Raw genomic sequence first — 26976 nt, 5'->3', positions numbered from 1 at the left:
AAGTGAAGCTGCTATTATGCACTCTAATAATAGCTGACAGGTAGCCTTGAGTATGCAAGGCTTTTTTCTATAGAAATAGAAAGGCAACAGTACCCAAAAATCCAGTGTTATCTCCACAGTCTTTTCCAGAAGCATTTTGGGTTCTTTAGATCAAAGTGTCTTTTTGCCTGTTTCTTGTGCAGTTTGCCACTGCAGCCTCCCTCTCCCATTCCAAAACCCTGCTATTTCTCAAATGAAATCCATTACCTGCAAGCCTCAGGCAGACATGGAATTTGCCCCCGATGCCCAGCCCTGTTGACCTGACTGGAGCTGCCCCCACAAATATAGAAGTGAAGTTATGCCTATTCATAAAAGTCCAATGGAAGTTCAATGTCACAGCTGAAGGACTGCATCTTAAACAGAGCCCACAATGTTGCATCAGCACTAGGTATAAACCCAAGACACAGCACGAGATTTGAACCTATGACCCTCTGGCAAGAGAGCTAGCAACTGAGACATGTAATCCAGGATCAAGCCTTTACAAAGAGATGTTCCACTTACAGAATTCATTATCTCAGACTTCAATATTCAAATCAAATGCATACAAAACATTTTAACTACGGCTGTCAATTAATCGCAGTTAACTCACGTGATTACTCAAAAAAAAAAAAAAAAGAATTGCGATTAAAAAATTAATCACAATTAACTGCAGTTTTAAATCGCACTGTTAAACAATAGAATACCAATTGAAATGTATTAACTATTTTTGGATGTTTTTCTACATTTTCAAATATATTGATTTCAATTACAACATAGAATACAAAGTGTACAGTACTCACTTTATAATAGTTTTATTACAAATATTTGCACCGTAAAAATAACAAAAGAAATAGTATTTCTCCATTCACCTCATAAAAGTACTGTAATTCAAACTCTTTATCATCGTGAAAGTGCAATTTACAAATGTAGATTTTTTTTTGTTACATAACTGCACTCAAAAACAAAACAATATAAAACTTTAGAGCCTATAAGTCCACTCAGTTGTACACTGGAACCCCGCTATAACGCGCCCTGTGATAACGCGAATTCGTTTATAACGCAGGGCAAGTCTGGCCCCAGCGGCTGCAGCAGGCGTGGGGCATTTGGGATCCATGCCCCAGCGGCTGCAGCAGGAGCGACTCTCCCTGCAGCCCCGTCCCGTCCCTGGGGTTCTCACCTCTGTCCCCGGCAGGGCCGGCTCCAGCCCACGTCCTTCCCTCCGCGGACCGATGTAGGGGGCGGCAGCACGGAGGAGGGAAGTGTCCTGCTGGGAGCGGGCCGCAGAGTGGCACGGAGCCCTCCAGGCCATCGGCGCAGCAGGCTGACGGCGGTAGTCTTCAGGGGCCCCGTTCCCCTGGCCAGAGCACCGGCCGGAGCGCAGCAAGCCCCACGGCCACCCGTCCCCCAGCCGGCAATCCCAAGTGCTGCCCCAGGAATTGGGCCCCGCCAGCAGGAGGGGCCGAGTGGCCAGCGCCCCAGCTGAAGGAAGCCCTGGCCGCCTCCCTTCTCTCTCTCCCCCCTCCCTCCCTTCCCCTAGCCAGGGCGCTGAAGCTGAACACAAGTACAGTGGAACCCCACTATAACGCGACCCCGCATTTACCGCGATTGAATTTTTTGGACCCCAATGATCGCGTTATAGCGGGGTTCCACTGTACTTGTGTTCAGCCAATCGCTAAGACAAACCAGTTTGTTTACATTATAGGAGACAATGCTGCCCACTTCTTATTTATGTCACCTGAAAGTGAGAACAGGCGTTCGCATGGCACTTTTCTAGCTGGCATAGCAAGGTATTTACATGCCAGATACAAATGTTTAGCATATTCCCCTTCATGCTTTGACCACCATCCCAGAGGACATGCATCCGTGCTGTTGATGCTCGTTAAAAGAAAAAAATGCATTAATTACATTTGTGACTGAACACCTTGGGGGAAAATTGAATGTCTCCAGTTCCGTTTTACCCATATACTGCCATATACTTCATGTTATGGTAGTCTCGGATGATGATCCGACACCTATTGTTCGTTTTAAGAAAACTTTCACTGCAGATCTGACAAAATGCAAAGAATGTACCAATATGAGATTTCTAAAGATAGCTACAGCACTGGACCCAAGGTTTAAGAAACTAAAGTGCCCTCCAAAATCTGAGAGGGACGAGGTGTGGAGCATACTTTCAGAAGTGTTAAAAGAGCAACACTCCAATTCAGAAACTACAGAACCCGAACCACCAAAAAAGAAAATCAATCTTCTGCTGGTGGTATCTGACTCAGATGCTGAAAATGAACATACGTCAGTCCACACTGCTTTGGATCTTTATCAGCATGGATGCATGTCCTCTGGAATGGTGGTTGAAGCATGAAGGGACATATGAATTTTTAGGACATTTGGCACATAACTATCTTGTGACACTGGCTACAACAGTGCCATGAAAATACCTGTTCTCAATTTCAAGAAGCACTACTCCTGGGGGAATTCTGCGCCACTGCATGTGCCCAGAATTCATGTCCCTTGCAGATTTATTTGCTTCCCCGCAGAAAAATGACTTTCTGACAAGGAAGCAAAGGGAAGCTACAAGAGCGGTCACACACCACTCCATAGCAGCGCAGGTACATCATTTCAGGCACCCAGAGCAGCCAGCGGAGAGGTAAATCACTGCGGTGGCTCCTACCCTGAGCTGGGATCAGCTGCCAGCCTCACACCTGGTGCGCCTGGCACAGAGGGGCAGGATCCCAAGGTGTTCCTGGGGCAGGCCCAAGCCTTGTGCTGTGTCTGGGTCAGGTACAACCTCACCACTGAGTCTGTGTCACACAGGCGGGGGTGGTGGGGCTGCCGGGTGATCTCCCACCTTTGTGCAGCCAGTGGCCTGTGCTCCCCACTGCTATGCTGGAGCCTCTATTTATTGACCAATAAAATTCTCAGAATTTTGCAGCATTTTTAAATATTGTGTGCAGCATTTTTAATTTTTTGGCACAGAATGACCTCAGGAGTAAAGCGCCTGGCCTGAGGCCAAAGGCAGAGAGGTCCTTGGCATGTCACACAGTTTTTCCTTTTGTTAGGAGCCTAAATCAAATACAGCATCCCCAGGAAGGGGAGAGACCTTTTCATTTACTCAAGTGTTCACTGTCTCTTACCATGGGGAAATCTGGGCTCTATTACAATATAATTTATAACCTGACCGTGTCCCCGTTAAATGTTGCTCCAAACAAACACATTGTGTTGCTCATCCAGCACTACAGACATTTATTATTAGAAAGTCTCCTAGTTTATTGCTATTCAGAATTTGAGATACTTATATATATCTGGGCACTTATGCATCCCTCTTCACTGTAGTATTCGAGTGCCTGTCTGAAGCAACATTCTCACCCGAGAGACTCCCTCAGGGGCCAATCATGTTCTGAAAGGCCCAGCACTTCAGGCCTTTCAGTGAGATATAAGTCACCCTTTGCTGGTGGATGTGTCTGGAATCCTCTTGTTAGTACTAATGCACATTTACATCATGTCTAGAAATACTCCAAAGTATTATGGACTATCTACTGCACACGTGCATACACACACCCTTCATGATATTACTGGTGAGACGAAACAATAAAAGTAATAGGAGCAATGACTACAGAATGGCCAATTACTGGAAGAAGCCAGCCCTGCTGCCACTGACATCATAACCCAGCTTCTACTACTCAACCCTTCTTCAGTCCCCCAACCTCCAAATTCCATCCCCAGCACTTACCTGCTGCTTTTCAAGCTGCAAGGGAATTGCATAGCTCAGGACTAGGAAATACTTTCCCTGCTTTCCATCCAGTCACCAGAGCAATGGGACATAACATCAACAGACCAGAACCTCAGTTAACTAACTCGAGTGATGCTTTCTAACTGATTTATCCATACTGATTCCAGCTGTGTGACCAATTCTGTTGCACTGTTGATTGTGCTCCCTCCTATCACTGCCATTTTTTGGATTATGATGCCATTTAATTGTGTTCAATTCCTCCTAATTAATTCCATTAACTGTGTTTACAATTTGAGTAATTTAATGGATTAGCTTCTAATCTGCTCACTCCTGTCTAAACCTGATTGACAGGAATGTGGCAAGGCATCTCCTGGCTATTGATTTATGCCCCCTTAATTCTCCCCTTCTCCTCCACAACCCCACTTTCCCAGCTCACCCGCCTCCCAACTACACCTCTACCCCGATATAACGCGACCTGATACAACACAAATTCAGATATAACGCAGTAAAGCAGCGCTCTGGGGGGACAGGGCTGTGCACTCCAATGGATGCGGTAAGATTTTTTGGCTCCCAAGGGGTAGAGGTGTACTATGTCTCTTGTTACTATAAATTCTCTTTACACCTCCACCTCTTCCCTTTGGAGTCATTTGCTTCTGTCATCATCAACACCTCTTTGGCTCCTCCCACAATCTCCATCATATTTTCCCTCCCTCAAACTCAAACCACATCTCCAAAAAAATGGCTACTACTCATGATCTTTTCCATTTCCTGCTCTTTCTATCTCCTTGCTTCCTCAGAGACTTGGCTCTCTCACTCAAATGCTATATCTGCCTTCCTGCACCATACCATGAGATCACCTTGCTCCCAATACCACTAATTCCAACTTCTCCTGCCTCCGTCTTTTCAGAATACCTGGCTATTATCTTCCTCCTCTCCTTCTGCATAGCAGCTGTTTGCTAATCTCCCAGCTCTTCCTCTTAGATTCCTGGTTTCATCCATCTGCTTCTTCCAGTTCTCCAGCATCCTTTTCTGTAACTTCCACTTCCATGCAGATAACCCTTCACGTCCTCTCACTTTCTGGGCCTCACTTTCTCATCTGACCTACATGTCTGGATCAGTACCTCACTCATGTGGTCACTTGACCTAGTACTAACCCAAAACTGCTCTTTCACTGACCTCCTCACCAAATTCCCTCTCTCCTCTTTGCCTTCAATATCTCTAACCCCACCCCCAACACCCTAGCCCTCTAATGACCTACAAGCCACCAATACCTTTAACATCCTCCACCAACTCCTTCCTCTCATTAGCAATCTGTACTTAAAGCTATAACTCCAACCACACTTCTATCTAACCCCTTTGCCCCTAGTCTTTTTTTTTTGGGGGGGGGGGCGGCGGGAGTCTCCGCTGTCCTGCCAACACCCAGCCCTTGTATCTATTCTTCTCTTCCTGTGACCCTGATCCTCTTCAATAGAGAGGTGTGAGGCAAGCACTAATACAGCAGATAAATTTAAACTGTAAAGCATGAAAAAAGGAATAGTTTAGTGAAATAGATTACTTTGCTTTAAAGGACACTATGTGATAAGATCCCAGGAATGTCTCTCACAAGCCTAACATGTCCATTGAGTCCGTGTGAAGTGATGGAACAACCACATGCATAGCTGAGGGCTTGTTTTGTTCAGACTGTCATGAGGTTGAATCACTGTTACCATCCAATTTTTAAGTTCTTGGTCATTTTGACTTTATGAATTACACCCAGCTGGCATACAGCTACAGTAAGATATGTATCTATGCAATGCCAGAATCCTAGATCACAGTGATATAGGTAACTCAAACACCACACTTACTCTATAGCTAATTTGCATGCAACAATTTCATTGGTTGGATGGGCGAGACTGCACAAATGGTGGATTACTGCCATCCGCACAAGTCTCTCATCACAACCCCCCAGACACAAATCAACACAACCACCCACAATAATCCCAAACACCACTTATCTGTTAAGTCTGTGTGAAGCAATGGAAACACCTACAAGCATAGTTGAAAACTTTTCGTTAAGAATAGCATCGAGGTCAGTCATCACAGAGCCCTGTGAGAACCAGAAAAGTCAGTTTTCAACAAAAAGAATTTTTGTCTGAAAAATTTCAAATCACTTCTCATGTCAGTTTGACATCTCTGAAGGCCAAAGACCAACAAGTACACTCAGGACAGGTATAAGAATGGTGACAGGAGTATGAAGCTCTCCATGTTTCCCCATCATTGGGATTCTCTCTGCCCTTTATTTGGCTGCTCTGCTAAAAATGCCAACAAAGATACTAGTTTTGACAGACACACTTTATTGCTAAGTTTTCCCAAGAGGTCAGTTTATGGCAAAACCAGCACTAACCACACTGTATCTACCCTTCAGATACAGACCTTGAGTCTCCTTCTTGCCACAAACTACTTAAGTTCCTTCTGTCCCCCCTGGCCCTTTCTCACCCCAACTTTTGAGTCTGTTACTAACCCTTATGTTAAGTTAAAACTTTAAATTGTAGATACTATGGGGCAAGGACTGAGTGTTCTGCTTGTAAGAAATGCCACCCACATTTAGAACACCATCCTAATTATTTGTATTGGGGTAGCATCTGGAGGCCAGGATCCCATTGTGTGAGGCAACGTGCAAACAAACATGGTCCCTGCCCTACTCTAAGATTACAGACAGCAGATGGATACAACAGAGATGGGGGAGCACAAGAAGACAGTAAAGTGATATTGATCTGCATGATAAGCAGTCAGCAGCAGTTCCATCAATCCAGCATGAGGGGCGGGGGGGGGGGGGAGGAGTACATTTAAAGTTATTTCAGATTTGCACCACACCTAGCATGGAACATTAAGAAGGCTACTCAAATAGCTCTGCGCAGAGTTAGAATGTTCCCCATCAGACTTGGGCACCTGATTCAGCAGAAGCCACTCACTCATTCACTCACATATAGAGCAAACACTATATTGGAAACTGCCATTACAGCAACTGGAGAGTTGAATTTAGTATTGGAGGAAATGAGAGGAAAATACCAGCACAAACCTGCCAAAATTAACAGGGTAATGGCTCCCATCACTTTGTTTTGAATTATTAACAATGTTGTTTTAGTGATGAGTGTTTCAATTGAAATATACAAGTACATGCATCTAGAAGAGAGCCATAATACTCCACACATGTTTGCCATTCTCACACAACAAGCAGCCCTGATGGAACACAGCACAGGACTTTAAAACGAACACATCATAAAGGTATTCACCACTAGATCATCCATGCAACTGGATCAGCTAAAGAGCCAGCTAGTGTCTGCCAAACACGTACAACCCATCCTGGTTTTCATTTTTAAAGAGTCTGTGTTCACTCATCTAAGTTACTGGCTGGGGATTTTATTTGTTCTTTGAAGTTGAGAAAACATTTTCCTTAATACAATACAATTACCACCAGTAGACAGTAATCCATTACCAATCCAAAAACACTAACAAAAAGAAATACAGCACAACCATACTACAGACGAGGGCTCCCTTTCTGCAAAGCTAGTCCTTTAACAAATCCAGATTCAAACAAAAGAGACAAGTTCAGGAACATACAATTAATCGTCTGTCCAGAAGGTATTTTACGAAACACAATAGCCACTTCATGGCCTACAATAAGGACATTCAGATGAGTCTGGCTAAAAATAGTAAGATAGCAAATATCATGCAGTACTATTCATTATTGCCCATGCATTGAATGAACAAAACCTAGGGCAATTCTTCTGATACCAGTAGCACAATGGCAGAATCGGCTGTTGAGAAGGTACTGCTCACTGCAAATCCTTGTTTTCAGGTGCTTACAATTTTTTTAGGCTGATATTTTTCATACTTGTTCTCACTGGAAAGAGAATTTTGGGAGAGCAGTTCTGTGAAAATCTGGTTTAGCAGAACTAGGAAAGTAGTCCTGGGTGGGATGGGTGGATTGGGACACGGGGCAAGGATAAAAGTTTGGGTACAAATAGGCCAAAAAAAATCAGACCTAGTACAAGCAGACACAACTATGCTAACGTTAATGGGGTTGCACCCATTTGTAATTGATCTGAACTTGGTTCATCATGTTAGCCCAATGAGATACGCAGTGCTAAAAGAGTAATTAACTGATTTCTCGGTTCCATATGCTGATGCTCACTCTTATCTATCCTTACTTACGTCTAGTCTTTCCCCCACCCACACTCTAAGGCTATGTCTACACTACTGTGGTAAGTCGACCTACACTACACAACTCCAGCTTCGTGAATAACGTATCTGGACTCGACGTACCTTAGGTCGAGTTACCTCGGGGTCTACACCATGGTGTGGGCGGGGAGTCAATAGGAGAAACTCTGTCATTTACTTACCTTAATCTTCTCGTCAGGAGTGGAGTACAGAGGTCAAATGGAGAGCGATCTAACTAAATCGACCCACTAAATCGACCGCCAGTGGATCGATCTCAGAGCATCGATCTCGGCTGTAGTGTTGACGTAGCCTAAGTTCTTATTGATGCACTGTATCATCTATTGTTGTAGCTGCTATGCAGGGAGATATTTGTACAAATGACATTCAAAATTAGACTGCAATGTCCCAGTAAAGAAGCAAATAGTGCCACCTTGTGGTAACTCAAAAAATTCATCTAGTAGACTGGACAAGATTTTCAAGTGATATGGATCTCAAGTTGGTTGCCCAAAATGACTTATCAGGACCTGATTTTCAGGGGTTGGGAGTTCAGCACTTTCTGAAAATCAGGCCCCTTCATGGTTTTTCAAGTTGAGTACCCAAGCATTCACACATAAGGCCAGAGGGAACCGTTATGATCATCTAGACCAGAGGTCAGCAACCTGTGGTTCCAGAGCCAAATACGGCTCTTTGGCTGCCCCCTTGTTCTTTGGCTGCCCCCGTGAAGGCAGCCATTTTTTGAGGGGGTGCAAGGTGCAGGCTCTGGCCGGGAGTCGCTTACCACTCATTTGCAACGAGAAACTATGCAACAATAAGAAATCAAACCTAGAAAGACATTTTGGAAAGAAACATTGGACGTTTGCTGAAACCTCTCCAGCTGGTGAAGCAAGGAAAAAAGTAGTAGGGGAGCTCTGACGCAAAGCAGAGCAAGATGTATGTTTGCTAAATGGATGAAGGCACCAAACGGAACCACTACTGCTAGTTTCGTGGCAGCTCACGAAATCAAACGGGAGAAGCCATCCACAGATGGAGAATATGTGAAAGAATGTTTCATTACAACATCTGAGCACCTCTTCGGCGATTTTAAAAACAAAGATGAAATACTTAAGAAAATTAGAGAAATCTCATTATCTGCGAAGACTGTAAGGGACAGAACTATTAAGATGGCCACAGACGTAAACAGCCAGCAGGTTAGTGACATTAGATCAGCACCAGGTTTTTCTATTGCCTGCGATGAGACATTGCTCAGATTGCCTTACTCGGCAGATACGCTAATGATCAAGGTAATGATATTGTTATTGCCACTCAAAGGACAAACTCGGGGCAAAGATATTGCATCTGCTGTCACTGAACGTCTGATACAAAAAGATATTGACATCAACAGAGTAATTTCTGTAAAAAGCAACAGAGGGTCCTGTGGCACCTTTAAGACTAACAGAGGTATTGGAGCATAAGCTTTCGTGGGTGAATGCCCACTTCATCAGACGCAAGACTTCATCAGACGCAGACCTCTGTTAGTCTTAAAGGTGCCACAGGACCCTCTGTTGCTTTTTACAGATTCAGACTAACACGGCTACCCCTCTGATACCAGAGTAATTTCTATTGCTACAGATGGAGCCCCGAGCATGAAGGGGGCACACAAAGGTTTCGTTTCTTTACTTAAAAAAGAAGTATGGAGCGTGATGTAATTTCATTTCACTGCATAATCCACCAGAGGGCACTGTGTGCACAAACCTTTTCCAGAGGAAATCTCAAAAGTAATGGAAATAGTCAAGTAGATTGTTAACAAAATAATGGCAAATGCTCTCAACAGGACCGTCCTTAGGCATACGCAGCATATGCACCCAAAAATTTGGTGCACCACCCTCACTGGCAGTGGCTTGGACTCCTCTCCTCTCCAGCCCCTCCCCCGGGCTGAGCCAGCAGTCTTCTCCCCAACCCAACTCCCTGACCCCTCCCCTCCGCCCACTTCCTCCTCAGCCAGCCAGCCGAGGGCTCTGGGAAAAGAGCAGGGGGAGAGGCTAGGAAGAGAGGCGGGGAGCCGAGCTGGGGCGGGGGGTAGAGGTAGGCACGGGACTTCGGGAAGTGGGAGGAGGAGGAACCGGGCTGGGGATGGTTGGGGGGAGCCAGGCAAAGCTGGGAACAGAGCGGGGGGAAACCTGGAGGCTGGGAAGAGAGGGAGCAGCCAAGCTCATGGGGATAGAGCTGTGCACTGGACTTCAGGGAACAGGGTGACGGAGGAGGAAGTGGGCTGGGGATTGCTGTGGGAAGCGAGCAGGGGTGGGGGCTTCTTTGTCTGGCAAGCAGCAAACGCGCTAGGGCCTCCTGGAGAGCAGCTGTTCTGAGCAGCCCCACACTGTACCTGCACCTCTCCCCTCTTCTGCCCCGCTAGCAACTCCCTGTAATCTCTCTCCTAGTCTCCTTTTCACTCTGCCTCTCTCTCTGAAGTTTAAGCCCAGACACCGAGGATCCCCTTTGGACCGTCACCTTTTCCTCTCCTCCCGTCCCCAGCAGGGATCAGCAGTAGCGGGCTGGGAGGAGGGAGAGGCGCTCACACAACCTGGCTGGGAAGGAGGGAAAGTTAAAAGAAGGTGGTATTTGCTTTTCCTGGCTATTCGCAATATTCCAGTGTCAACAGGAGGAAACTGACACTAAAACAAGAGGAGGAGGGGGGTGTACCTGGAGCAGAAAAGCAGCAATCAGGGCTGCAGAATGCAAGGGAGGGAGCGACCTCGTAGCTGGGCAGGAAGATGAACTCGCACTTGACAAGGCTGGAGTAGCTGAAAACTTTTATTTAGGGAAAAGGGACAGGATTTTTTTTCTTGTGGCTCCAAGTATCTCCGGGGCTCTCTCTCAAGCTGGTAGCATTTTGAATGAGGGAGAGTTCTAAACAGTGCCGAGTTGAGTGGGATTTTAAAGGTCCCTTCAAGAATGCAGCACCTTCTTCCCACCCATGGGAAAGACCTTTAAAAACAGCCTTAAATAATCCAAAACAAGAGCCACTGTTCAAATGAGACTTGGCAGCTTATGGCTCCAGCCCCACTGTTGAAGCACTGTTGAAACTGCGTGCTGAGTTATACCCAGTACAATCCCACTGAGCTGTGTGTGACAACCAGGTGTGTAAATCAGGGGAAAAGGCTGGTGCCTGACTATAATTCCTTTTCTTATTAAACTGCACATCCCAAGCACCCCTTTACTTTTCAGGATTAGAGGGAATTGCTCTGCTATAGGGAGAATGAAAGGCAATTTAGGAGTTGATGGCCCAGAGCAGTGGCAGGTAAGGGCCTGGATGAAGGCTGGACTCAGACATAAGTATCAGCTATTTCTTTTTTGTCATTCAAATGGGTTTTGGGTCATGGCTGACATCCCGGCCATCATGTAAAAGCCCTTCCTGTGGCCTTCTGCCATGCACACAGAGATATCTCCCTGCCAAGTCCTTATCCTAGGAGGGATGGGGAGGGGGAAGGCTGCAGAGTGATCTCCCACATCCATGCAGCCAGTGGCCTATGCTCGCCACTGCCACGCTGGAGCCTCCACATTTATTTATTGACAAAATTTGCAGAATTTTAAAATATTGTGCACAGAATTTAATTTTTTGGTGTTGAATGGGGAGGCGGCTGTGAGGAGGGCAGTGGGCGGGCATCTGTGGGTGGGATATCGCTGGGCATAGGTATTTGTGATGGAGATCTCTGGCTGAGGGGCCACTGGGCATGGGGGTTGCTGGGTGTAAGAGGGTAGGGGGTACTGGGCAGGGGGGCGGTGTGGCAGGGCATGCTGGCAGCACAGGGCTGGATTTGGAGGCACAGGTGGGAGGAAAGTGCAGGGGTTAGGGGTGAAGGCGGCACAATTAAACTGTTTTTAATAAGTGCATGTGGCAAGTTTTCCAATACTGTAAGCTTATGTTTCTGTTGCTAAGAGCAAGTCGGGCAAATGGGCGCCAGTTTAATAATACTGCGTAGGGCCCTATAAATCCTAAGGATGGCCCTGGCTCTCAATCAGCAGCAATTTTGCAAGCTTTTTCGAGAAGTTAACAGCCAACATTCTAATCTTCTCATGTATAAACAAGGTAAGATGGCTTTCCAGAGGTGCAGTCCTGGTGAGGTTTGTGTCACGCCTTGAGGAAATTAGGGTGTGCCTCCGAGAAAAGGGCCTTAAATATGTGGTGCTAATGGATCCTTACTGGCTGCAGAAATTCAATTTCATGGTGGATTTAACTTCTCATTTAAACGTGTTGAATCAGAAGCTACAGGGAAAAGAAAATACTGCAATTTTGCTTTTGGAAGAAGTTCTTTCATTTAAACGAAAGCTGTCTTTGTTTGCAAGGGACATTGAGACTGGCATGTTAGTGCATTTCCCAACACTGAAGCAATACAAACAAACGACTGTGACATTGACGTTAGGTTCCTTGCAGAAACATCATCAAAATGCTAGCTGCATTTGCTGACTGATTTCATGAGTTCAGAAGGGAAAAGGCCACTTTGTCATTTCTGTTGAAACCACTTGAAGCTGAAACTTCTGCATTGAATTTTTCAGCATTTGTGGGACTCAATCGAGCAGAATTTGAACTTGAATTAGCGGACTTGCAAGACAAGGATTTATGGAATTCAAAATTGAAAGAACTTGTCACTGATCTTGTCCACTGAAAATCTGGAAAGGCAGAAATCCACCCTAGGGCTACAACACAAGTCATCTGAAATAGATGACCTTAAACGGCAAAACCAGATTATATTCAACATTTGGAATTGCCTACCGGATACATACAGTCTGCTGAAGAAATGCGCCATTTGGCCGCTCTCAATCTTCGGTTCAACGTACTTCTGTGAACAAGTGTTTTCCAACATGAATTTCATCAAAAACAAACTGAGGAGTCAAATACAAGATGTTAGTCTTGAGTCCTGCTTGAAAATGAAAATCACGACATATTCACCAAACATTGAGCAACTCTCTAAAGATGTCCAACAGCAGAAGTCACATTAAAAGTATTGGTGAGTTATAATAACTTTAATATGTTCCATTATTATTAGTTGATAAATTCTAACTCTACAAGTAGCTTTGTGTGTGATGCAGTTCTCAAAATATTTTGGTCAAAAACAAAAAAATGGCTCCTCTTCTTTGAAAATTGCCAACCCCTGATCTAGTCTGACCTCCTGCATAACACACAACAGAGCACTTCCATATTGCTTCCTGTTTGAGCGAGATTTTCTAAAAGATACAAACATCCACTCTTGATCCAATAATGGGGCAATCCACCACAACCCTTGGTGAACAGTTCCACTGGTTAATTACCCTCACCATTAAAAATGTGTACCTTATTTTGGGTATTAAGGCACCTAAAAAACAATCACTTTTGAAAATCTTGACCATTATTTAAGCACTTTGAATGCACTGTAGTCCCTAAGCAGACAGGTACAAGACATGTTAATAGACCCAGAGGTGGTTCTGTGTCACACTATTTGGGTTTAAATAGTTTTCTTAGTGGATGACATTTTCACTGATGTATATCAGTGTTTTGGGCCTCAGTGAAGATATTGAATGTAAAGAATCTTCTCTGCAATTAGGAAGAGAAAATAAAGCTCAGAATGGTTAATTCTTTTCTTCTGCTATGAAGGACTCAGCATTGTGTGTGCTATGAATTGGTTTAACAGTACAGCTTTGCCATAGAAAACTCAATATAGTAACATTCCTGGTATGGACTATTTTCCTAATTCTGTCAGACTGGATTTTCACAGCGTTACAATGCAATAAACTCAAATACTGGAACAGAAGAAAGGGAAATGTACACATTCTGTCAAGAATTGTTTTCTAAAATGAAACGCAACACTGACAGAATGCAGGGGACTCAGAAGAAATATAGCCAAGCCCTCTGAGCCAACATTACATTCTGAAAAGAAGGGGCCAAAACCAAGGGAAGGGATACCAGTGGTATAGAGAAGTTCAAACTCGGATCCAAGCCCTGTATAAGATGGCTCAAGATATTTAAGTATGAACTGTATAGTTATTGATCACATTAATATCCAGGAGTGGAAGCGCTGATGGCAATGCAAGTTTTACCTGATTAAGGACTGGAAGATTTGACCCTCCAACTTTAAAAAAAAAAAAAAAAAAAAAAAAAAGAGGAAGAGCTGTCCAGAGCTCCTGTACCTGTTTATTTTCCTTTCCTGCCTGCAGTGGCCCTGATATACCTCAGAAGTCTAAGTTTTTTCCTCAACTTAGAATGTGGAATTTTCTTGGTGTTTGGTTTTAAATAACCTCATGTAAGAGCTGCAACTCAATCACCGTAGTGCAGTGGTCCCCAACCTTTTTGTGTGGCGGGCGCTGGACAACTAGCTGCCGAGGTTAGTGGTTGCTGGACAAGCAGCCGCCGAGAGGCGGCAACGCCAGGAAGCATTGCCGCCGAAATGCAGCTGATTTTCGGCAGCTGCTTGTCCGGCAGCCAGTAGGCAGGTGCACATAGATGCCCCGGCGCGCGCCATGGCTCCCCCAGGCACTGCGTTGGGGACCCCTGCCGTAGTGTTTTTCTTAAAAGCCTTCTGGAAAGTAACTGGTCTTTAAATAGAAATGAAAGCAGTATTGCTAACTCATAATTTTGTCATGACTCTCATAAACTGTTTTTCTTAAGACCCCAGCTCCCAGAGTCAAGTGGCTATGTGATGATTTCAGCTGTCATTCTTAAAGAAAAAGTTTGTTTCTAGCTGTTGTGGCTTTGGAGAAAACTTCAAAATGTGACCCCAGTGCACCCTAAAGGCTCAAAAAGCAGAAGGCAAATAAAAAGAACACCAAATCTATTACTTTTACATAATCTCATGATTTTTGGTGAGTCTGACTCATGATTTTTGAACATTTGGGGTTGGCAATACTATGAAAGTAACTTAAAAGTGTCAGTTTCTAGTCTATTATTTGTAGTGGGGTAACACCCCTAGAGCCCCAGGCAAGTGCAGTATAAACTGATGGGGCCTTGCCCTAGTAGGAGGTTTCCAAAAGTTAAATGATCTATTCTAAGCTTGGTGAACTACATAAAGTAAATAGCCTAAATCTAGATTTCTTTCTACATTTGTTTCAATTGTTGTATTCAAGAGTAAGAATATACTTTAAAATTTTAAACCTAACCAGTGTCCCTTAAGTGACATCATACAAGATGTCAGAACACGTTAGTGTACGAGAGATTTTATGTATACATAGTCAGCTAATTTCTATGTTTTCTGCACACACACACACACACACACACACACACACACACACTCAAAACTAGAGTTTTCAGTTGCCTAAGTAGCCCCTGAATCACAGTTAAAGTTGCACCCTCCAACCAAAATCTGAAATGGCGCCCCTTGTTGTGGGCCCATGCTGCTATACTTACTCCAGTTGACTGTCTCATTTTAATTGCTTCACATGACACACATAAAACAAAACAAAAAAGACAACCCATATCCCTTTTATTTTTGCTCAGTCTAGGAGGAATCAAGAAGGGAGAAGAGCCTGGCCTGATGTGCTAATATCGCTGCTACATGGGGTATATGGGTTTAGGTCTTTAGCTCTCCAGGCCAGCAATGCATGAATGAAGGGGCAGTAGCTTAGCTCCTAAGAAAGGCCATCTCAAGCATCCTCCTTTTACCTGATTCAGGAATGAGATCTTTGTAGTGGGGAATGCAGAAGGGAAAACGGTCATCTTGAATTGGCTAATCTCCCCACTGAAAATAAAGTTGCAAAGCCAATTAGAATACCTACGGGAGTAAAGGCTCGGAAGGTTACTTGTACTTTGTCAACCAAGCACTCCAAGGAAATTCCTTGGAGTTTCCTTCAAGTAGTTTTGAAGTGACATCATAGGTTATAAGTAATATTAGTGACTTCCCAGCAGCCTTTTGTCTATATCTTAAGTTGTTGAAACACACACTGAAGAAATAAATCATATACACTCATCCTATAGTGTGTGTGTGGGTGGGGTGGAGGGGGGGGTGAGAGAGAAATATAGAATACAATCTTGGCCAATAGGGTGAGTACTTCTGGAGCAATGCTTCCCTTTTCCACGTTTTTCAGCTGCAATCATTGAATCAAAATCCCTAGCAATGCCTGCAGAGCTCCTGACATTAAACGACTTAATATGCTAATGAAGATGGATGAAGGTCTATAACTTCAAAGTGAATTTTGTGTGTTGGTGAAAGATGCAGGGTTAATAAACAGTGGAAATGAAGCCTTCTGTTTATCCATAACACAGGTACAATCTGGGCAGTGCAAGTTTCCACACAGTGCCCTGCCTCAAAACCCCTTACCCAGAGGGATCACTGATCACTGACCACACTGGATAGTGTGGTCCCCATACTGATTTGATGACTCTTCCAACAAGGATGCCAGTTGGTGTAATATTTAATGTGAATACCTGCCCACTAGCCACTGAGAAGCAGTTGTTAAAGGGCAATGCCTTTCAGCCTCTGCTGTCCAAGCTTTTTGTGAACACACTAATTTGGGGTGCAGATCCCATGACTAATTCCACACTAATCAGTTCCATTAACTTGATTGGGACCAATCATGTGAGTTAAGGGTTTGCAGAATCTGCATTAGATTTTGAAAGTGGCATAAAATTTAGGGAATGACCTTTATACTTGTATTTAGTGGCATTTATGGAAAAACTGAAAAAGAGAAATCTTAGGGGTCTGTTAGCTAACTCTGAAAATGTCAGCCACTTTGAGTTGTCTTGTATTTGGTCCTAATTAAAATTCCATTTGCTACATACTGTGCTCCGTGCTCAGTGAGCATTTAGGTGAGAATCACATGCAAGATCAGGTCAGGCAATGGCTAAGGGACAAATTCTGTGTACACAACTTCTAAAGACTTCAGTCTCCTGGGTTGTCAAATAGATCTTTGTTCTTGGGCACAGGGATTGTCTTTTTGTTCTGTGTTTGTACAGAACCTAGCACAGAGGGGTCCTGGTCTGCCACTAGGGCTCTTAGGTGCTAGCATGAATACAAAGAGAGAATCATATTTCACCAGCACTACATTCACACAAACAGAAGATGGAGAGTGCACCACATACTGGGTCAGCGAGGCAGTCTAGTGGCAACATGCTGCATTGCCATTTCAGAGATGCAAGTTCATGTCCCACTTCCTCCCTCGTCAGCTGGCAGCACTGAAGAGTATGTTCGGTCCCAGGAACAAATGCCCCTGTGATGTTCTCCTGCAATTCCTCTAACTGCCTCAGAAGGGCATTGTCTTGTACCTGAGGAAGCCATTTCCAGCTCTCCTCACGGAGGATGCCTACTGAAGACAAGAAGTTTGGTTCTGCCAGCTTAAAGAATTAGTACATAAATTTCATCAACTGGTGCAACAGAAACTGATTTTAAATGGGAGTGGAGGGTAAATTGGGTGTGTTAGAAGAAGTCACAACTCAAAAATATATTTGAAAATGGCGAAGTGATTCCACAACAGAACGTAGAGCGCTACCGCCACCTCGGAATAAAAACTGACAAAGCATGTTACATAGACCACTCTGCTAACTGTACAATAGAACACATTTTCTGTATTTTGATTCCCTGTGTTTATTACTAGGGGTATTTGTATGCAAACAGGATCTCTGCCTCTTAAGAGTCCACTAGAGCTTGCTGCTCATTCCCCGCTTGAAATAATAACTGGCAATGTGCAAAATCAAAGTCTTCTCCTCAACAGCTTAATAGGAGTCACAAGTATAGAACATTAGGATTTCAGGTGAGGATTAAGCAGCAGAAGCACGGCTCTTACATAAATGAAATCCTGGTTTTCTATGTAAATTTTACTAGCAATTAAAGAAGACGGGGGAGGGGAGGAGTGAACATTAATCTCCCTAGACATTTCACAGAAATACACCTCATTTTATTTTTTATGTTGAAAGACAGAATGGTTATCAGTGTTCTCCAGAAAACATTCAAGAGAGGCCAGATGTTTTCCTTGCAACAGATGTGGGTTTTTTTGTTTTGTTTTGTTTTTAAAGAAAAAAAAAAAAAGAGGAGGTAAAGATTTGCTTGCACAGAGAGCCTATGATGAATGTCAGTTATACGGGACAAGTTGTTCAAGGACTAGTCATCCAAGTACAATTATAACTTCTACAATGCACCAAGGTCAGCAAACCGTAAGGCAAATGGCAAAGGAGAGATCGGCTGACTACATTAAGCATTTATTAAATCTTAGAAAAATTTAAGAAAAGTGAATTTTAATAAAACAATTAATTCCCAGTTTCCTATTCTTCACTGATTTGAGCTAGGTTTCAAATCTGTTCTTCTCTCCATGTAAACCACACACACAGAACAAGATTTCCCCAGATGCATGCCTAGTAGTAATACCTAGTTCCTAGATAGCACTTTTCATCAGTAGTTCTCAAAGCGCATTGCAGAGGAAGTCAGTATCATTATCCCCATTTTACCCAGGGGAAGCGACTTCCCAAGGTCACCCTGCAGGCTAGTGGCAGAACCATAAATAGAACCCAGGTCTCCCAAGTCCCAGTCCAGTGCTCCATCCTAGGCCATGCTGCTTTCAGTGATTTCAATGCCAGAATCACACACATTTTGTTTTACAAATACAACACTTGGGCTGCAAAGACAGGATATAATTATTTATTCAGTGCAATATAGTCTAGTTTGCAGCTCTGCCCAAGAGCTAACAGATGTCAGCATGACCTACATGGTCGCACCAATTAAATGGCTAAAGACTTCCTAGCAAACAACTGTATAATATTTTTTTTAAAGGGGAGGAAGGGGCTGGTCACCAGTGATCTAGTATTCAGTTCTCTGAATGGTCTTATGTGGGATCCAGGTTCCATTTCCTGATCTCTGGATTCTTAGGCTGGCCCGGGTAGAGTGCACCAAACTGGTAACACTTCAGCCCTTTGATGGCATTCTCTCTCACCATTCAGCAACATTGTAGCCACCAGTTATGAATCAGTGCTGATAGGCTTCAAAGCCTGTCACAAACATGGATTATTTGGAGCACAGCGGTCTCTTTTCTCCCTCTGGGAATACCAATCCAAATGAAGTGTCCTCACTTATCTCTTTCCCTCACCTCCACCCATTTGCTTCCCCTCCTTACCTCCCTTTTGCTGGAAAGGATCCTTCCAAGGTCACTTCTGTTGCATTCATCCACTTGCCTCACCTAAGAGCTCAAAGCATAACCATACAGAGCTCTAAGGGGCTTCCCCAGCTCAGAGGCACCCCAGCACTGCAAAACTCAGAGACTGGCCTATGACACTCGCAATCTCTATAGCAGAGGTGGCCAAACTTACTGACCCTCCGAGCCGCATAAGACAATCTTCAGAAGTTCAGGAGCCAAGGCTTGGGGCTTCAGCCCAGCCAGAGGCACCTGCCAGGGCTCAGAGCTTCAGCCCTGAGCCCTGGCAGGCACGCCCCATGGGGCTGGAGCCCCAAGACCCTCCACCCCACTGGGCAAAAACCAGAGGCAACATGTGGGGATGCACGTGGGGTGACATGCCCCCCTCCCCTCAGATTTTTGCCAGGGTTTGCTGGCCCCGCTCGGTTACGTGGTGCCGCAGGGCCCCCTCCCTGAACGGCAGCTGCTGGAGCTGGCAAGCTGGGAGCTGCAGTGGTGAGGAGAGGCAGTGGCAAACAGCTGGGAGCTGGAGGGAGAGGGGGCATGACTCAAGCTGTTGGGGGGGCAAACCTTTCAATTGTGCCCCACATCCCTCCCCACAAGGCTGGTAGGTGGAAATTAGAGGAGTCGGGGGAGGGGGGGGAAGGTGAAGACTCCACAAGTCGCACTTTAACTATAAAAGAGCTGCATATGGCTCGCAAGCCACGGTTTGGCCACCCCTGCTATATAGCATGTAGGCAACTCCAAGGTAACAGACAGACACAGAGCTCCTATCAGCAACACACACTCAGACAGGAGAGATGTGGAGTATCACTTTCATACAAAGTACCGGAAAAGCAACTGAGCGGCAGGGACAAAGGAAGAGTCAGCTCAGAAGGGGAATAGAACAGGCAAAAGAATAAGGATGGGGTGAAGGGAAGGAAGAAGATGTGGTGGGAATAAAGGTTTTGAACTGATACTAAGGGACACTATTACGTTCCATAGGCCCCAAAGGGTACTTTCTTTCTCTCTACCCATTTTATTTTCCAATAGTCTCCAATAACAAAGAGTCCAAAATAGTTTTAACATATCCACACCAAGCTGGGCAACCTAACAACTAAACCAGGTCTCTAGATCTCTTGTAAACACAGAAGCGTGCCCACGGCCTTTGGGAGAGGCAGAACTTCCACCATTCCCATTACGCCACTGCCCCTGCTCACCACTCCTCAGGATAGCCCAGCGGGGTAGGGCTTATGGGTGAAAGGCATAAAACATAGATTGGGGAAAGAAGGGCAGTGATTAGATCATCAGGAACCTGGACTCTGACAGAGATGGGGTTGTGTCCCCTACTGAGTTTCCAAAGGATGAAAAGTGCCAGGGGGGGGGGGGGGGGGGGAGATTCTCTCTTACCTGTCAAAAGGGGCTCGAAAGTTGGAATCTCTTGCAATTTTATCACATCAGGATCGTTGCTTACATTCCTTGAGGTCTGTGTTCCCGGAGCCACCACCACAATATCATCCATTTTAGCTCGTTGCTTGGCTGGAGAAGGAGATGCTGTAGGGAAAAATAAGTAAATCAAACATTTAAATGAATAAGGAGGTACAGTGCTAACGCTATCGCTACTGATCTGCTTCCTCCTTTGCCAAGAAAGCATGACTGTGGTGTGTGCAGTCTGCCTATAATAAGGTTTCCTGTAGCAGCCACCACTGGAGTACCTAGATGTCTCCCAGGTAAGTGAAATGGACTTCACTGTGCTCTTCTACTTTCCCTGGTTATATATATAACCTTATATATATAGATCACATACACACACACTTTTATATTGGGTTATATCACATTCAGCATTATTCCAGGGTTTTTTAAAAGTCAATGGAATGCTGAACAAAGAATATTTGTTACTTAAAAATAGATTGAGCTATCAGAAAGTAACTGTTGTGGGCCATTTCAAACCTTCACTTAGACCCAGAAATGCTACACTTCTTAAAATTTTAGAGCATTACCATCAACTTAAATTTGGCCCAAAATTTTAAGTGTTATTAAAAACAAGCCAAAGAACAACAAATATTTTCATTAACACATACCGCGCCCCCGCTCTTCCCCCTCAAGACAGTTGAGGACTTTGTTTCAAACAAGTGCACAATCCCCTGCACCATTTGAAACTCAAAACATTGTAGCCTAAAGAATCTTACAGTGGCATGAACAAAAGTGAAACTGACTTGTTAATGTTCACTACCTAAAGAAATGTAAAAAATTACATATAAAACACACACACAGGCAAATACAGCATTTTTATATTTCTTTCATTTTTAATAATCTAAAGGGCTTATTAGTAACACAAGTAAAGATATTTTTGACAACACATGATTTTGAAGGTGACACTATCCCATTACATTTAGGGCTTTTTAAAATCCTCAAAATATTTCCTGCTACAGTCACTTTCTGCAGTTAACTGGATGTACATGGTGTTTCAGCTATTTGTTTTAAACTAATGTTGTTACTCATTGTGATGAAAATTAGATAAAACAAACTCTACTGAAGTCTCTCTCTCCAGGAATCTTGGCTAGGGCTAAAGCTCCTCCATCCTCCCATGGCCATCTGATTAGCATGCAACACAGCTAGAGAGATGAAGTGTGCAAACAAGACACTCTGTAGCCATGTTGCCTGCAGTATTCCCCCACTCTCCTGAGACACATCTGCCAGTATACACAATATGATCACTAACATGCAGGGATAAAGTTAGACAGATGTTTCTTTCCCTCTGCTCTGACCACAAAATTTCCTCTTCACTGACCCTCCACTCATTTCATCTTTTGCAGCATGAATGTAATGCTGATCCTCACCTTCAAGACTCTGAATAACATCTCTGCTTCTCTTCCCATATCTTAGTCCTAACAGATATTTTAGTATTCTTCTGCCTTGCCACCCCTTGGGATCAAACAGTCTCCCACCTCTTGTCTACAAGTTACCCACGCTCTCATCATCCTGATCCTTCCATACACAGACGCATCTTCACAATCACCCACTACAACAGGAATAAGAGGAAGAACTAGAGCAACATATACAAGCTGCTTTCTGCAGGGAAAATACCTGCACACAGACCCATAAGGCTCCACCATCAAATGCTGTTTTCCCTTGCTATAGAAATTGTGTCTTGTCCCACTTGCTGTCAATTTGTTGCAACCCTGAGACATGTATAAGCAGGGGCTGTCATTTTAGTCTCCTATAAAACACCATGCAAGCACATAGGGCTCAGTAATACATACAATCATCCAGCCACGTATTAACGAGTGCACAAAAATCCCTGCCACTCCTAACCACCAGCACTGCCCAACTCACCCCAGAAATCCAGACTGCACACAAGAGCTTATGCTGCTGCCACCCCCTCCCCCCCCTGACTGGTGGGTTATGACGGTAGCAGAGGGGTGAGAGATGGCGGTGAGGGGGGAACACAAAGAGACCGACCTGAAGTGCTCAGATCATTTGGCCGGTTCTCAGCTTCTGCACTTTGCTCAGCTCCCATGGTGGCTGGTGCTGCGCTGGAGGATTCTCCCTAGGACCTCTTCGCTGCTGGAAATCCCCCACCCACTCCTTTCCCCGGGGGGAAGCAAGGGCAGCAACCTGCCCTGGAAACCAAGCACCTGCCACTGCACTGAAAGCCAGCCTCCCCCCGCCCGCGGGCCTTTAACTGCTGTAGCCACAGGGCCCTCCCTCTGGGCCTGCTGACTAGGGAGAAGGGGATGCAGTGCCTACACAGCCCCTTAGACGCCACACCCAACAGAACGCGCCCCCCAACTCCCTCCTGCTGCAGCTGGTGCCGCCTGTGTGGGAATAAATGGATGCAGGCTGCAGAGAGATGGCTTCCGGGCTCCAGCAGCCAGCCAGCTAAGAGGATGTTTCTGTTCCTGGGTCAGGAGGAGGCCTCGCCCATGCAGTAGATGGGAGGAGGGAGATCTCAGTGGCTCCGTTTTAAAGGGCCAGCTTCATTGCCTCATGTCATACAGACAGCAGCAGCGATATTATTATCCTTACCCTCGGCTGGGGTTTTGTTTGTTTGTTTGTTTTTGAGTGAGGGGCTTTTGAGCAGGAAAATAGTGATAACAAGCATCTCGCCTGCCACATGCACTGAGAGAGAAAAGGGAAGGCGTTAGGAGAGAAGACTGGAAAAGGAAAATAAAGGAGCCTTTTAAACTGCTAACTAAAATGAGAAAGGAAAGGGATGGGGGAGCCAGAGTATACTGGGGTATTGAACATCCCTGGGCCCTGTTTTCAGCCCTCCCAAGCGGAAAAAAAAAAGCGGGGAGGGATAGCTCAGTGGTTTGAGCAGTGGCCTGCTAAACCCAGGGTTGTGAGCTCAATCCTTGAGGGGGCCACTTAGGGATCTGGGGCAAAAATCAGTTCTTGGTCCTGCTAGTGAAGGCAGGGGGCTGGACTCAATGACCTTACAAGGTCCCTTCCAGTTCTAGGAGATATATCTCCATTAATAAAAAAATAATTAATTAAAATTATTAATTAAAAATTAAATCAGCAGCACCTCAATTGCACCAATCCACTCTTCAGCAGCAGGTCCTTCACTCCCCCCTCCTCTTCAGCAGCACCTCAAAGAGGAAGAGAGGGACTGAGGGACCTGCCACCAAATTCCCACAGAAGATCCAGACATGTCACCCCAATAGCAGACAGAGTGCCTCCCCTTTGCATTGGCCACCCCAAGCACCTGGTGCCTAGAGCTGATCCTGCAGACATTTATTCATAGAACATCAGGGTTAGAAGGGACCTCATCTAGTCCAGCCCCCTGCTCAAAGGAGGACCAATCCCCAGACAGATTTTTGCCCCAGATCCCTAAAATGGCCCCCTCAAGGATTGAACTCTAGCAGGCTAATGCTCAAACCACTGAGCTATCCCTGCATATGCATCCTGCAGACATTTATGCATATGCTTCTCGGCTCCTTGGAGCTAAGATCAAGTGTAAGTAGTTTCTCGGACTATTAAAGACTATGATCAAGTGTGTTGATGGGTTTGGTCTTTTGGCCCCGAGATGAAAACCTTGTCTGTGTCTCTTGGACCGTGAAGTGCAAACATTATCTCCTAAGCGAATATCTAACCTAGCTGATCTCTCTAAGAATTTTATACTGCCACCACCCATCACCTTACTATCTGAGCACATCCATGTGAAATAGATTAGCAATAGCAAAGTCCCTGCTAGACCTCATGGCATCTTCCTTTGAGGGGTATAAACACTTTCCTTAGGAGCAGCTTATTTGTTGGTTTGTGTGGTCTGTTTGTTCATTTGGGGTCTGTTTCAGGAGGGATGAGTAGTAAGGGGTATTGGTGTTGTGACTGCCATTCTTGTTATATGGGAAGGCTTTATCAAAGAGGAAGATTTTGAAATGTTTCCTAAATATGGGAAGACTCTGGATTCATTTAATCTGGAGATTGAGTCCACAGGCCTCCGTGGGGTTACTCCTCTGAGTAAACTTACACATGTGAGTATGCGTTTGCAGGATCAGAGCCTAAATCTTCCCTCATATGCCCCAATCCTGGAAACACATACTTAACTCCTAACCAGTCCCATCAATACTAGTCAAATTAAACACATGCATAAGTGATCAGCACCTTATGATAAATTTGTTATTTGTGTGTTTCAATGAAACATTTTAAATGTAATTCAAGCATCTTTTAAATTGTCCCATTTCTGAGACAGCAATGAATATGCCCACCTGATTTTTCAGGAAAGAAACCTAAGAGTAGCATTAATCCATGTGCAATTTGTCAGTGATTTGTATTTATTAATTTTTCAATGTATACAAACGTTTTTTGGGAAATCACCTGCAAACATTTTTCTTATTTTAAAATCATTGGTCACAATGATGGGATTAGAGCCTAAATGTGTATCCTGAACACCTTAATAACAAAAAACTAAATAGAAAATCACCTTATTTTTCTGATTTTATATTTTTAATTATGTTGTTGAAACTATTAAATTTAGCACCCATCACTTAAAAAACAAGTAATATCTTTCTGTGATAAATAACTAATCAGCTTCAACATACAGGAAGCAGCACTCCATATTTATCATTGTGACAGAGCTGAGATAATAACAGCCAGATAGAAAGTTCATAGGAGACTTAGGGTAAGCAAAACGAAAAAAAATCCTCTTTGAAGGTTTCAGGTTTATTGTTTTTGTATCTAACACAACTAAAACAACAGCAAAACCCCCTCAGTGTCTCTGGACACATTCCCTTCATAAAATTTGAAAAACAGGACTATCTATAAACACAAAATAATATACACAGACCAACTCTTCAGGGATGGCCTTACCATGAGGCAAACTGAAGCGGCCGCCTCAGGTGCCAGACTGTGTAGGGGCGCCACTAGGAAATCCCCAATGGTGACAAAGTGGAGAGGCCATGGCTTATGTACTCAAAATCCCAGAATGCTGCATACTGTTTTTATTGCAAACTCTTCCAGTCTAATGTTCCAGCCACACTGGGTTCTACAGGAACAAAGGACTGGAAAAATCTATCTAGAAATCTGGCATGCCATGAGAAGGCAGTAAATCACCAGAGAACATTCCATAGGTGGAAAGAGCTTGAGATGAGACTAAGGTTAAAGGCCACCATAGATAATCAGCATCAAGAGAAGATTACATTAGAGTCTCTTTACTGGCAAAATGTTCTGAAAAGGCTCATTGCCATTGTGAGAATGCTTGCTACCCAAAACCTAGCATGGCACTTCAGATCAGCTGTATGTGCCAAACAATGGAAATTTCCTTAACATTGTGGAGCTGATGGCTGAGTTTGATGCTGTACTCCAGGAGCATCTAAGAAGAGTCACCAGCCAAGAAATGTACACACACACCACTACCCTGGAAATACAATTCAAAATGAGATCATACAGTTACTGGCAGCAAAAGTCAAACAGAAGATTGTGGCAGATCTGAAGTCAGCAAGATATTACTCTATTATTCTGGACTGCACACCTGACATCAGCCATACGGAATAAATGACTTTAATGGTGCGTTTTGTAACAACAACAGAACCAGGTGGAAATGTCTCTGCAATGGTGACTGTCAGAGAGCATTTTCTAGAATTTATTGACATTGATGATACTACAGGAGCTGGTATGACAAATATGCTTCTTAAAAAGCTGGAAGATACAGGAATTGCGATGGCTGACATGAGAGGTCAGGGCTACGATAATGGTGCCAACATGAGAGGAAAGAACAGAGGAATGCAGACATGGATCCGAGAGTTAAACCCTCAAGCTTTTTTTGTCCCATGCAGTTCTCATTCATTGAACTTGGTGCTCAGTGATGCAGCATTAGCTTCTAGTGAGGCTGCTGAATTTTTTAATGTAATTCAAAGCATCTATGTATTTTTCTCTGCATCAACTCATCGATGGCAAATTTTGAAGCAACATCTGGGAACATCTTCTCTGACATTGAAACCACTGAGTGCCACATGATAGGAAAGTCGAGTGGAGGCAATAAAGCCTATCAAACACCAAATTGGGAAGATAGATGATGCCAAAGTTGCCATTATGGAGGATAATGCTATAACAGGAACTGTTCACGGGAGAACAGTGGCAGAGGGAAATGGAATCACCAGAAACATACATAACTTCAAATTTCTGTGTGGCTTAGTGTTGTGGCAAGACATACTGTTTGAAATAAATGTTGTAAGCAAGAGACTCCAAGGTGTTGACCTTGATATATCTGGAGCAATGGAACAACTGGACAAAGCAAAGTCATACTTCCAGTCTTACAGGTCAGATGAGGGATTTCAAAATGTTCTGAAGAGTGCACAGAAGTTGGCAGAGGAACTTCACACTGATGCTATTTTCCCACCCATTTAAGAATACAAGAGTCACCGAAGAAGAATACATTTTGATTATGAGGCATGGGATAATCCCATAAAAGACCCCAAACAAAAATTCAAAGTTGAATTCTTTAACCAGGTGCTAGATTGTGCAATACAGTCAGTTGAAGAACATTTCAT

At 44.2% G+C, this 26976-nt stretch overlaps 1 protein-coding gene across 1 annotated transcript in view; it reads right to left on the bottom strand.

The window, feature by feature from the left end:
• The window catches only part of BORCS5 (BLOC-1 related complex subunit 5), a 112681-nt gene extending 89805 nt beyond the window's left edge, over positions 1 to 22876 (bottom strand). Inside the window, exons 1-2 of the mRNA XM_034784396.1 lie at positions 22445 to 22876; positions 20393 to 20536 (exon numbers count right to left, since the gene is read on the bottom strand). Coding sequence (XP_034640287.1) covers positions 20393 to 20536; positions 22445 to 22502 — 202 coding nt within the window. The 5' untranslated portion in view covers positions 22503 to 22876. The remainder of the gene's footprint in view (positions 1 to 20392; positions 20537 to 22444) is intronic.
• Between the last annotated feature and the right edge of the window lie 4100 nt (positions 22877 to 26976).

The sequence above is a fragment of the Trachemys scripta genome, chromosome 1, assembly GCF_013100865.1.
Source record: "Trachemys scripta elegans isolate TJP31775 chromosome 1, CAS_Tse_1.0, whole genome shotgun sequence".
In the NCBI taxonomy this organism is placed as follows: domain Eukaryota; kingdom Metazoa; phylum Chordata; order Testudines; family Emydidae; genus Trachemys; species Trachemys scripta.
The sequence above is the reverse complement of the archived record's forward strand: the minus strand, read 5'-3'. Positions and strand labels throughout refer to the sequence as shown.